This window comes from Marmota marmota, unplaced genomic scaffold (genome assembly GCF_001458135.2).
Source record: "Marmota marmota marmota unplaced genomic scaffold, marMar, whole genome shotgun sequence".
Classification (NCBI taxonomy): domain Eukaryota; kingdom Metazoa; phylum Chordata; class Mammalia; order Rodentia; family Sciuridae; genus Marmota; species Marmota marmota.
The window spans coordinates 25,263,647-25,276,288 of record NW_026000174.1 but is presented as its reverse complement, the minus strand read 5'-3'; the positions used below and the strand labels follow the sequence as shown (position 1 = coordinate 25,276,288).

Genomic DNA, 12,642 nt, shown 5'->3' with positions numbered 1-12,642 from the left:
CCCCCGCCACCACTAGGCACTAGCCTGCAGCTCAGAGGACAGCTGATCTTCTGGTGCTCTAGGGCCCCCCACCACACACACACTTGAGGAGTTGCTTCTGGACAGCAGCCTCCCTTGGCCTTGGTTACAGGTACAGGACGACTAGGCTTATAAGGTCAAAGCCAAGTTGAGCCACCCACATGTCTTGATGTAGGGGCTCCAGTGGCAGCTTTCGCTCCACCCTGGTCAAGGTGCTGGTAGCATCCCCCCTTGTTTTTATCCTGTCATCTGGATTTCTGTGTCAGGACCCCAGAGCAGGGGACAGCAAGGAGGTGGGAGGACGTGTATGGCCTGGTGTCATGGGCTATCATGCCCCCAAGTGGAACACGCTATTCCAGTTCCCCCTGGAACTGCTCTCTACCGCCAACCTCTGGCCTAGCCCTGCTAGAAGCCACCCAAGCCCACCTGTCACTTTGTGACAAGAGAACTGTGTGGGGATGATTCCCCTCAGAAGGCAAAAACAAGGCTCCTGTCAAAATCAAAGGGTCTGCAGAGGCAGCAGGATGCACAATGTCCTCCTCCTCCTCCGTTCCTCTCTCCTGAGCTGCGGTGGATGCCAGCAAGAACTTCCCTGGCCCCGACAGGCTCCCAGCCTGAGGCCCAGACCAGAGAGCCTATAATCCGCGAGCATTTCCTGAGGGCCCCTGTGTGTTCTACCGGTTGGGGTTACATAAGCACTCAAAATAACCAGAGATCCCAGACTTAGGGAGCTTATGCCCTAGCACAGAGCAAAACATAAACAATACACAACTCGAATGACTGAGTTGCACGGCAGAGCTGAAGGTGATAAATGTGGAAAAAAAACCCTAGTAGGTAAGGTGAGTAGGATCGCCTAGGGGTGCAGCCTACAGTGCTACAAGGACACCTCCCTGAGAGTGACAGCCTGAACAGACTTGAGCAAAGGACAGGAGCAGCCATATGGATACTGGGAAGGGTATTCTTGGCAGAGGGAACAGCCAGTGCAAAGGCTTTAAGGCAGAATGCACAGGTGTAGGAGGTCAGTGTGTCTGGAATAGTGTGTGAAGGAGATGAATAGGTCAGAGTGCAAGGCCAGGCTGGATAGAGACCCTTGAACCAATGTTTGCCTTTGGAGTTTACAAGGTAGGAGCTGGGGAGCTGGGGGTGGGGAGGATCTCTGAGCAGGAGACCTGACTTAGAGGATCCCTCCATATGAGTGTTGAAAATAGATTGAGGGGTAGAGGGAGAAGTAGAGGAGCCTCCTAGGAGGCCACTGCCATAATCCAGGAAGGAACAATAGTGGCTAAGGCCAGCTAGTGTGAAGGTGGTGAGGAGGTGACATATTCTGCTGCTGTTGGGATTTGCTGATGGGTTGGATGTGGGGCCAAGAGAAAGTAGAATCAAGAATGACCCCCAGCATTGGGGGATGAGCAACAGGAAGAGGGGAATTGCGGTTTGCAACAATGGGGGCAGCCAAGGGCGGAGCCCATTTCAGGGGAAATCAGGATTGGAGGTGGTCTGAGCTGGACGCCCTGGTAGAGCGCAGGTGGAGGTGTGGGTAGGGAGGTGGTGGGTAGATGGCTGGAAACAGAGCCAGGACTGTGCTCCCTCTTATTGTGACTTGGGCACTCTCTAAAGCAAACTCAAGTCCTGTTGGCAGCGGAGGGAGGGAAGGGGGCTCTAGAACTGAGGTCTGGGGATCAGTAGGTGGGTGGCTGGGGAAGCTAGAGAACTAGAAAGAAATAGATGGGGTTGCCCAGTGAGCACTGGGCCTCTGCCTAGTCCTCAACCTAAAGATGTTCTGCCAGGTGTTCTAAGCCCCAGCTGATCTAGAGTGTCTGCAGAAAGTCTTCCTGGGCTCATTACCAAGTGCTATCCAGGACTCAGCAGAGCACTGTGGCTCAGGCTGAGTGCTCGGCTCATGAGTTTCACCTTCACAAAATGCTATGCTGAGGTTTTGTTTGGTCCCGGTTTGCAGAGGGAACTTGGCCAATGTCGCCAAATCAGAACAAAATGCCAGGAGTCAAAGCCAGGGCTTGGCCAAGTCCAGGGCCCTTATCATACACCAAGGACCCTTAGAACAGGCGCCTGGCTCTGAGCCGGGGCCCTGGTGGCCTCTCTTGAGCCTTCACAGTTGAAGAGGTCGCTATGGACTCGCCTCTCTGGTACCAGTGAGCTACTTTAACAGGGTCTTCTTACCATTAGTGCTGACCTCAAGGTTTTCACCAGGAGGTGAAGTGCTAATGAGCAGCTGTGTATTAAGTCCTTGGCCCAGTGCTGCACAGAGAAAATGCTCGCCATGTAATAGCTGGGCCAGTGGAGGAGGCAGAAACTTTCTTTTACTTATTTAAGGAATTGAAAACAAAAGTTATAAAAATGAATGAGTTCACAGAAATAAAGGAGAGCAGCTCCCCCACTCTGGTTGACCTACTTAACTCTACTTAGTATTCAAGCAGCACAGATTTATTCCTTCTGTTGGGTTATTTCTTTAGAATACATTCCCTGGGGTAGGATTATTGGGCTGAGAGGTCATAGCCCTTTTCTGAATCTATTTTTTTTTTTTTTTTGGTACTGGAGATTGAACCCAGGGGTGCTTAATCACTGAGCCACATCTCCAGCCCTTTTAAAAATATTTTATTTAGAGACAAGGTCTTGTTACGTTGCTGAGGCTGCCCTTGAACCTGAGATCCTCCTGCCTCAGCCTCCAGAGTTGCTGGGATTACAGGTATGTACCACTGAGCCCGGCTTCTGGATCTTAATAATAATTGCCATATTGCTTTCCAGTAAAAGACTGTCCCAGAGTATGTTTAACTCAATACTAAGTTCTTATTTTCTCTTGCAATCTACTTTACTTTTTTCTTTTGCTAAGTCAGTGGTACAGCATAAGTAATTTACATTCCTTTGGAAGGCAAGAAAGAACTTTTCTGTAAATGCTTTCTTTTTCCTTTAGTGTTTAGCTTTTTAATCTGCTTAAGTGAAATTATTTGTTTGCAGCCTTTGTGCATTTATCTTCTGGTCATAAACAAATACGAATGGATCACTTCCACTGGGGGAGGGACCTGGGAAGGCCAGCAGTCAAGGAACTCTTTAAATACCATGGCATTTGACTTTTTAACCTTATTAATTCATATTTTTCCTCAGTTTGCCTAAAAGATTTTAAATTTTACTATTATATGCTGTTTTAAAAAATGCATAGTCAGATTTGTCTCATGTTTTGTCTACATATTTTTTTTTCTTTTACAGGTATTAAAACTTAGAGAATTGTCACTCCATGAGCTGATGTTTAATTCTATTGTATGTATACACAAACACACACACATATGTACACATACACAAATATATATATGTGTGTATATTGAGTCTGTGGTGGTGGGAAATTATAATTTAATATTTAATTATATTATTTTACTTTTAGAATGTAAGTCTTTAATGTGGTTAAAGAATATTCTACCAAATGCTATTTCTGTAGATTGTAATATCCAAACCGAATCAACAACAAAATTTCCAAGTAAGAATGGGAAGCCAATATGAACAATTAATTAAGCTTCTTCACCAGAGGACTCCTAGGGAGACCTTTAACATGCTAATGAATCTTGTGCATCTCAAGGTTCAGAAGGACTGGCAAGATCAGTATAAAACATTTCTCAAACTTTGTGACTATGGAACTCTCTATTTGTGAAGCAACTCTTGGGGTACCACACTTGGAAGAATGTTGCTTTAATCCAACTCTAAAGAAAAATCAAAACCAAACCCTGAGCTCTACAGAGTGGAAGATTCTTGTCTGTTTCATTCCCTGCTGCATTCCCAGCACACAGTAGATGCTCAGTAATGATCAATTGAGTAAATGAACAAACACAGGTAAACAAATAAGATGAATCAGATCTAGGACAGCAGTTCTGAGACACATATCTCTAAAATGCAGGGAGATATAGGGATTTTGGGTCGTCCCCTGCTGTATCCCCAGAATCTAGAGTAATGGCTAGGATAGGTAAGTAAAGGAATGAGACACTTGCCAAACCTGCTAGCTGGCTTCCGGTCCCTCACGTCTTTCCTTGGATGGAAGGAAAGGAGTACAAGACCCTTGGTCATGACCTGAGTTGGCTCTGAAGGCAGATCCAGGCACCAGCAGGTAAGCTGGAGACCAGGGCCCCAAATCTGCTCCTTTGGAGGTGCGGAGCCCTCATGAAGTTCACAGGTGGCTTGTCATATCAGTGTCGGAAACCCTGCTACATCAGGCCTGGCGATGGCAGGCCTCTGCCCAGGGGCACTATGTAGCCTAGCAGAGTGAAGCTCCAAATCCTTCCCCTGAACACAGCCTGCAGTTGGGTGGAGCCTGCCCTGGGAGCTGGACTCAGAAGGTGCTGAATGACCGGAACTTTTGTGGGTAGGGGATGGTGAACGGCTTTCCATGTGATGAGAGCACACCTGCTGTGTTCACTGCCATCCTGACGGGTATCCCTCTTTCCTCTTTACCTTCCACCCACCACTCAGCTGGAGCAGTGTAAAATGTTCAAGACCCAACCTTTGCTCTCTAGGGGCCTAAATCCTGAAAGTTCATTGTCAAAGCTCATCAGGGCTCTGGCTTGGAAGTGTGGGGGAAATGGGTGCAGGGAGCAGTCTACAGTCTGTTCCTAAGAGCAGAAGTCACACTGACCCTCACCTACTCTGCCCAGCATCTAGAATAGCAGAGTACCATGAGTTTTCAAGGAAGAGATCCCAAAGCTTGGCCCCGGAGTGTTGGTGACATTTTCCAAATATTACCCCTGGGTAATATTTTGGAGTGTCCCAGCGCAGCCCCAGAGAATCCCGTGTCACCACAAGTGCAAGTCCCACCAGCGGTTTAGGGAAGACAGACTCCCTAAACCTATCCCTGTATTTGAGTTTTTAGGAGTTTCCATGGCAAAGAAGAGAGGAAACAATGAGCTTTATAAAGAACCATATTTATTTTCATTTACAGCATCAAATACCATAAATAAAGCTAAACATTGTTTGCTGTGTGCAAAATACAGGGTTCCACGTGGCACTGTAAATGATCACCAAAGGTCACAGACATGCCTTGCAATGAGAGAGGGAGGCTAGCTAAAGAGAGGCTGAGAGGGAGGAAGGCTCTCTTTGGTAGACATTCTAGAAAGGGAGGGAAACTCTGCAAGAGAAGATAAGACAAGAGCAACGACTTCGTACTGGCCAGGCTCTATACCAATGCATCGAGGGATGCGGCATGCAGGGCTGGGCAGAGGCTCAGAGGTCAGGGTGGTTCTGGCTCCATGCAGGACAGACACCAACTGCAGCCTGAGACTGCGAGGCCTGGCCTCAACAGCTACACAGCACATGATATGCTGGTTCTTTGAGGAGCACTTTGATTGTCCTGCTGCTCCAGGTCAATGAGGCTGCAGGAATATGTGCTTTAAGACAAGTCACAGGAGCATTTAAACTTGGTGCTCCAGGCCTGGGGTTGACCTCGGTCATTTCTCAAAGCCATTTCTCTCCTGTGACAGTGACTACCTTGTTTAAAGCTCCTGAATTATTGGGGCTTTAGGAGCCACGGGGGATAAGAAGAGCACCCGCCAACCCCTTGAATCTATGGTGCAGGCTGCCATAGAGGAAGGATTTGCTAGAATAGTGTGATGACATGTTCACAATACACAGCAAGGGTCAAACTTGTGATGAAGCCTGAGAGCAAATATTTTTAAAAATCCCTACAAAATGAATCGCCTGTGATTTGGGTCAATGGCATTTAGTAATTATGTTAGAACCAAAATAAAAAGACGCTACTGTACAGGACAGTTTTCAGAGGTTGTTAGACAAAAGCATTCTTTTCAAGGGTGACAGAGCCCTCCCTATAAGGTACTGTCTCAGGGTTAACCCTCCCAAGAAGGCAAGTGGCTTTGCAGGTGCCATTGGAAAACATGCACTCAAACTGGCCCAGGGAACAGAGGAGAGGTGGGGCATGCACTTGGTGTGGAACAGGCTGCTGGCTCCAGGGGAAGTGAAATTAGAACATGGCTTTTGAGCTGAACACCACCCCACGCTGTTAACCATCCATGCCACCAAATGAGTCCGTTAGTATGCAAGACACTCACAATTAGCACAACCAGTACTGCGGGCGGGGAGGACGGGGTACGGAAAGCAGGTTAGGGGTTAGCACCACTCTCTGAAAATTGCCAAGAAAATCAGTCACCTTAGAGCAGAAGTGAGTCAGCCAAGAAGTGGGTGTAGCACTGGAAGGCTGAAATGAACTGACGGCCACAGTGTAAGGTTGGAAAGAGAAAGACAGAAAAGAGATCTTAGCTGGGTGGCAAAGAAGAAATGAATGACAATAGGAGAAGGCACTCAAGTTGAAAGTCAGGAAACCGTTAAAAAAAAAAAAAAAAGGAAAACTTCTCCCAACAAGTCACCTCAATTAGGAGAGATGAACCTTTCTGGTGGTGACCAGCTGCTGATTGACAGGAGTGGACACATGTGGTCTGCATATTGTCAATGCTCTGCTCTACCCGACTGAGAGACCTCCCATCTCCATATTCTCTTTGTCCCACTTTTACTCTGGTGCCTTATATTTATCCTTGAATACGTAGCAGAGGCCTCGAGCTGTCTGCCCCCATCCCAGGATCCACCCATGTGTCGGTGCTGCTCACCAGGAAGGTTCACGGTCTCAGAACATACAAATATCTCAGGCTTGTGACAGGCACAACCCCCTCTATTACAGTAATTCAAACCAGTCTCCTTATGACCAGAAACCCCGGCTTCACAAAGGGGATCAGCCCACCCTGAGCTGGTGGCAATCACAGTAACACGGCTGTCCACATCGTGACCTCAAGAATTTAAATCAAACATAAAAGGAACCAACAGCTCCTCCATCATGCATAACATTGAAATCCCAGCAACACATGAGAAAAATACAATGCGAGTCAGAGGAGCCGGTTCCCACAGACTTGGCCACAGTCGGGCTGCTGTTTTCCCCCAAGGATTTCAGGGAAGTGATTGTCGAAATTTTGCAACCCCTATTTCCTCCCCCACCCCCCATAGAAACTTGTCATCTCATGCCCTCGAGAACTCTGGCTCCTCACATGCACCAGGTTCCAGCCCTGGATCTAGAGGAATCTCTAGAGGTAGTATTTTCTCAGAGGCCTCTTGAGCCTAAAGACTGTGGGTACACTGAACCCCTAGGGGGTCTTTCTCTATCAGCTCCTCAGTTGCTCAACCAGATCCTGCAGCTGTGCATGTCCAGGTAGAGTCGGGGTGGGGACAGCTGAGGGCTCTGCCAGACACCCTGAGTAAAACATGCAGGTGGGCCTCATACTCATTTTTTGCTCTGACAGGACCCATTTCATTGAATTGGTCCATTCCTAGCCCTCTCTGCTGGTCAAGATGCCGCAGAGATCCCCGTGGAGTGCAAACACCCTTTTTGCTAGGGTCACATGAACCTGGACCCTAAACGTTAGGACCATGTGGCTGGGCACCTGTAGACAAGGACCACTAGGCAGGCCATGCTTCCCAAGGGCTCACAAGCACCCTCAGGCTCAGCTAACACCAAGGGAGGGGGTGACTTCTTCCTCTCCCTGAGCGGCCTTATCTTTTAGAGGCCCAAATGCCACCAACTGAAATAGCTTGTCCTCAGTATGGCATCAGCTTGATGGATCTCTGGGGTCAAGTGCCATTGGGCTTTCCCTGCAGTGCCCATTAGTGGGAAGGAAAAATGTAGGTTTGCAACAATCTGAAACCCTGTGGTTCTGCAACACTGGCTTATGATTTGGTGTGGGAAAAAGCCCTTAAGTTTCTTTTATATCAAAACAAAAGAGAAAATGGTCCTCCCTCTGGAGGACAGAGTCAACTACACATTGCTATGTGCTTTTGTAAAAACGCATTCATTCTATTATTCTTTTCTTCCAAAATCATTATGCTTTCATATTGAAAAAAAAAAAAACCCAAAACAACAACAACAAAAAAACATGCCCACTGTTGACAAGGGGCATCCAGTTACAAAAGTCGAAAGGCACTTGTCAGAAGATCGCACATTCACTTTTGTGTATATAAATCCCAGACTGTTAACTTTGCAGGTAGCGATTATTACAACTCACTAGAATGTGGAAGGGGCTTGTACAACCGATTATAAACTTCAAACCCATGTTTAGAAAAACTGACACTTTAGAAAAAAAAATGTTTTTTCTTGGCTTAGTGAAAGTTAAAAAATTGAAATGTAAACCCAGAAATATGGCTCGCTTTGGTATAAAAAACAGTACAAAGTTATAAAACACATCCTTCATGTCATCCCTGGCCCTAGCACCATGGCTAGATGTTCATCCTGTCAAGGCCAGTCATAGGTGGCCAATGTGAAACTCTTTGGCTTGGAGCTAATTGGTTATAGACACTAGACTTCCTGGCCAGAGCCTTTGCAAACTACAAACACACTGCCATCTAAACTATGGAAATGTTAAGGCACTTTGGGACAGCCAGGGGCTTCACTGGAGCTTGATGGGGATGCACCTGAGCACCCAGCTTCGAATGCTCTCGAGGGAATCCTCAGACTCCCGGTACATGGTTGCCAGGACCTCAGCGAAGGCCCAGAGAAGTGGCAGCCCAAGGCTCAGAAGCTCGTACATGTAGCAGTAGTTGTAAGCATTGTCCCTGAAATGGAGGCCGGCAGCTTGCAGGAGTCCCTGCATCCAGTTAAGCAGGCCCCAGGGGAGGTGGAGCAGGTCCCTCTGCAGCCTGAGAGGCCAGCTCAGGGCTCTCCTAAAGAAGGAGGTGGAGATACCTGGGGGGCTACCTTCTGGTGTGCCAATGGCAGCCACTGCACAAGAACTTTCCGTGGGAGTGTCTCGCTGAGGGACTTCTTGCTCCTGCCACGTCCCCTCCTTCTGAGAAAGAGACCAAAATGAGGGCATTTAGTCCACGACTCTCACAGAGGACTCCTCCAACAAAGCAGACTGAGAGGGCCAGAGAAACTCTAACTTGGCAAACTGTGGGTTCACCCCCTCAAATAGTCTCAGGCCCCACTCATGATGCTGAATATGGGCACAACTTTTGGGGGGATAAACTGACCATATAGTTCATGAGGCTTCAAAATAAATGGTTGCCCTTTGACCAGCAACCCAACTTGTAGTGATTTATACTAAGATAATATTTTGAAACACAGGTGAAGATTTGCATATAAAGACATTTATTGTAAAAAAAACATTTGTAAGATAAAAATACCAAAGTGTAAGTCCAAACGTGGGGCTAGTGAAATAGGTTATTGATCATGCATAAAATAGGATCTATTATAGGCATTAAAAATTAGAATCCCAAAGAATTTTTAACATCATGGAAAACTGTTATTGATACACTGTTGATTAAAAAAAGAAGAAAGGAAAAGGAGGAAATGAAACTGTGGAGATAGATAGGATTCTAACTGGGTTAAGGTACACTCACCTAGGAAAAAAGTCTGGACGGGGTAGTTTTTTCAGAGTACAGTGATTAACTTTTCTTTTTTATATGTTTTAAAATCCACCACCCCCATTTTTTTACATTGAGCCTACATTACTTGTATTATTAGAAAAAAGTTTTAGGTTGTGGGGTTTTATGGTGGTGGGTGATTCATTAATCCAGAGAAAAGGTATTTGCTAAGAGCTGCCAGAGGGGGCGCTGCCTCATCTATAAATTCAGTGGGCTGGGCTTTACGCTGACATTGAAGGGCCTGGGGAAGGACCAGGAAGGGTAAAAAGCTGACCTTATATCAGGTGTTCCTCCTGCAAACAGCACCTTGTGGCCAGGTGGGCCCCAGGCACAGAGTGACCATGTGGCTTTTATGTGGCTGAGCAAATACTGTCCTTGGCTTCAGGAGAAGCCAGAAAACCACTTACCTGGGAACTGGCATCTGGAATGGGGCAAACCCCAGAGGCTGGCTCAACAGACCACACACAGGAACCACACACCAGGAAGTGGAGTCTCTCTTTATTATCTGAGGGTAGTTTTTGTCCCCCCAGGGCCATAAAAGTTGGTCTAACATTGAGGAATGCTTGACCTTCTCCTCTTAAGGGGTTTCCCTGTCCCACCAACACTCAGGATAGAACATACCTCTCTTTGCTGCTTCAGCTCTGCCCGCCTCTTCCGTTGTTTGCTATTGGTTTTATAGTGACTGAAATGAGGCTTGCAGTAAAATTTGCCTGTAAAAAGACAAAGAGACACACATACACACACAATTTTTTTCCCCCTGTAAAACAGCCACAGTAGACATAAGCCAAGGTCCCCTGGCTATCCAACTTAGAATACATCATTAATAAAAATCAGCCCAGATCCACTCAAACTTGAGAAATGGCATCTGTCACCTGCCCTAAAAATGTGGCCCTGAGATGAGACAGCTGCACTCTTTGTTGCTTTAGAGAAAGCTCCAGCAATGGGGGCTCCCAGGGAGCAAAATGGTAGCTCTGAGTGTCAGCACTCTTGGTCCTTCTTTCCGGAATCCCTCGGGAGTAGGGAAGGCTGAGAACAAGGGAAAGCTGTGTCAGGCAAGAAAAGATGCCGACGGGGGACATGCTGGGTAACTGGCCACTGCCCAGGACCACTGGGTACCTTCCAGAAAAAGTTTTCCTGCTCTCTGCTACGATAGTAAAAACAGTGATGGCAACAAGAACAATAGTGAAGAACTTGGTGTGGGACTTCCTGCGCGTCAGGCGCTAGTCTAAACGCTTCACGTAAATAACTCACAACAATCTCCTGAGCTAAGTACTATTATCACCCTTACTTTACAGACAAGGAAACTGAGAGACCAAGAGGTTGAATCACAGGCCTAGGTTATATGGCTAGCAGGTGTAATCTGAATTTGAAGCTGGCATGCGAGTTGGAGGGTATGTCCTCCCAAGCACTATGCTACACTCGACGGTGCAATGGAAAGTGCTGGAAATTACAAACCCATCACCACTGCGCTGAGCAGAGCTCCTTCCTTGATGATCTCTGGTAGGCCACTTATCAGAGGAGATATTATTATTAAAGGTCATTTTTTAATAACTCATATTTTATAAATACTACCAATAGGCCATCATGTAGTACACCCTTGATTTTCTTGGGTACTCAGGGACCATGGAAGGTGGTGTGGCTAAATGAGAAGATTTATATAGAGCCCTCAGAACCTGGGTGCCACCAGAGCGCGGCATACTGTGGTGGTGGCCATGGCTTCCCAGTCCCTCACAATACAGGTGGCCTCTGTAGCTGGAGCTCCCAGGTTCTCTAAACAGCTTTCTTGACAACTCACACTCCCCCCCGGGAAGGGTTGGGTGTCCTAGAACCACCTCAGGGCTGGGAAGGTCACAGCTGAGGCCAGAGCCAGTGCCCTCCTGGCTGCGGGGGTTTACCTTCATCACAGTCGAAGGTGTAGGCGGCCAGGTGCAGGGTGGTGGCACAGACGCTGCAGCGGAAGCACTCGCGGTGGAAGAAGTGGCCCTCGGCGCTCAGCCGCTCCATCACGTACACTCGCTTCTTACAGAAGTAGCAGGTGTCGCTGCCACCCAGGTTCAGTGGGAACACCTTCCGTACAGACTCCTGGGGCGGAACAGAGGAGCAGTGCGTGAGGTCCAGAGTCTTCGGGGGTCAGGCCTGGGTGCTGAGAAACTCCAAACTGAACTACGGGGACATCTTGGGCTCTGGTTTGCCGCTCGCATCTTTGCTGCAAAGATAGAGGTTCCTGATATCTGTCCCTGGGGAGAGACAGGGCTTCTTCCCCAGACTGGCTGCTCTGGCTCTGGGTGGGAGGGTCCGATGGAGCAGGTGTCACGACGCCAGCTTTCTTGACAACTCACACTCCCCCCTGGGAAGGGTTGGGTGTCTGCCCAGTGGTATTCTCTATAGGAGATAAACATCCCTGGCTCCAGAGGGGGTTACTGACACGATCCTGCTGAGGATGTTCTACATGTCCTTGCTCTCTGCAATGACTAGGTCAGACAAGCAAAGCTGGTGGCCTCAAGTCTGCTCAAGAGAGTGTCAATAAGGGAGAACTTGAGTCTGACAAACCATCACAGGCAAAGGTAGAGGGGAGACGTGGGCCAGGACAGCCCAGCCCTGGGCAGTTCCAAGACAATGTGCCAAGGGGAGACAAACTGTCAATGCACGTGGCTGGTGGTGGCAGCGAGCAGCCTCATGTGAGGAGGGAGAACGAGAGGGAAGCTCTTGTGTTCTCTCCACTACTCGGTTCCCCATCCAACACACAGGGCCATTCAGGTCGGCACCAAACACTGACAACATGGACCCTCCTTCTCCAGAGCCACAGACAGTCCCACAGAGGACCTGAGTGAAGTTCGTCTTTAAGGAAACACGGCTTCCCTGGCGCCTCTGCTCAGGCCCAGCCCGTTTCTCTTGTTCCCAGAGAAGGGGAGCTTTCAGGGGGCTGGGCCGTCATCCTCTCCACCGCCCATGCTCCCCCCTAGGAGGCCAGGGCCAGTGTCTGCAGGTGAAGGCTGAGAGCGCAAGTCCTTACCAGGTCTGGAGAGGTGGCCTGGGTCTTACGTCTGTGATCATTCAAGTACAGATTGACCAGGACTTCAGCTGCAGCCCCTATTCCGCTGGACACTTTCCCTACCGTCAGCTAACCAATAGCAGAGTCGGAGGGGACAGAGACAAAAGAGAGGCCAGTTAGCACCCAGAAGGAAAATGCAGCAAGGCTGGAGGTGGGAGAGT

The 12,642-nt window shown here is 48.2% G+C and overlaps 1 protein-coding gene across 18 annotated transcripts in view; it reads right to left on the bottom strand.

Annotated features, from left to right (window-relative positions):
• The window catches only part of Mical2 (microtubule associated monooxygenase, calponin and LIM domain containing 2), a 215,805-nt gene that overhangs the window by 63,606 nt on the left and 139,557 nt on the right, over positions 1-12,642 (bottom strand). For 9 of the 18 annotated variants that reach the window (XM_048788346.1, XM_048788356.1, XM_048788353.1 and 6 more), the window contains 4 exons: positions 12,443-12,550; positions 11,325-11,511; positions 10,051-10,139; positions 8,750-8,852 (listed from right to left, as the gene is read on the bottom strand). In XM_048788346.1, coding sequence (XP_048644303.1) covers positions 8,750-8,852; positions 10,051-10,139; positions 11,325-11,511; positions 12,443-12,550 — 487 coding nt within the window. Of the gene's footprint in view, positions 1-4,927; positions 6,234-8,749; positions 8,853-10,050; positions 10,140-11,324; positions 11,512-12,442; positions 12,551-12,642 lie in introns of those variants that run through there. The other 9 variants (XM_048788357.1, XM_048788358.1, XM_048788354.1 and 6 more) reach the window with 5 other exon arrangements.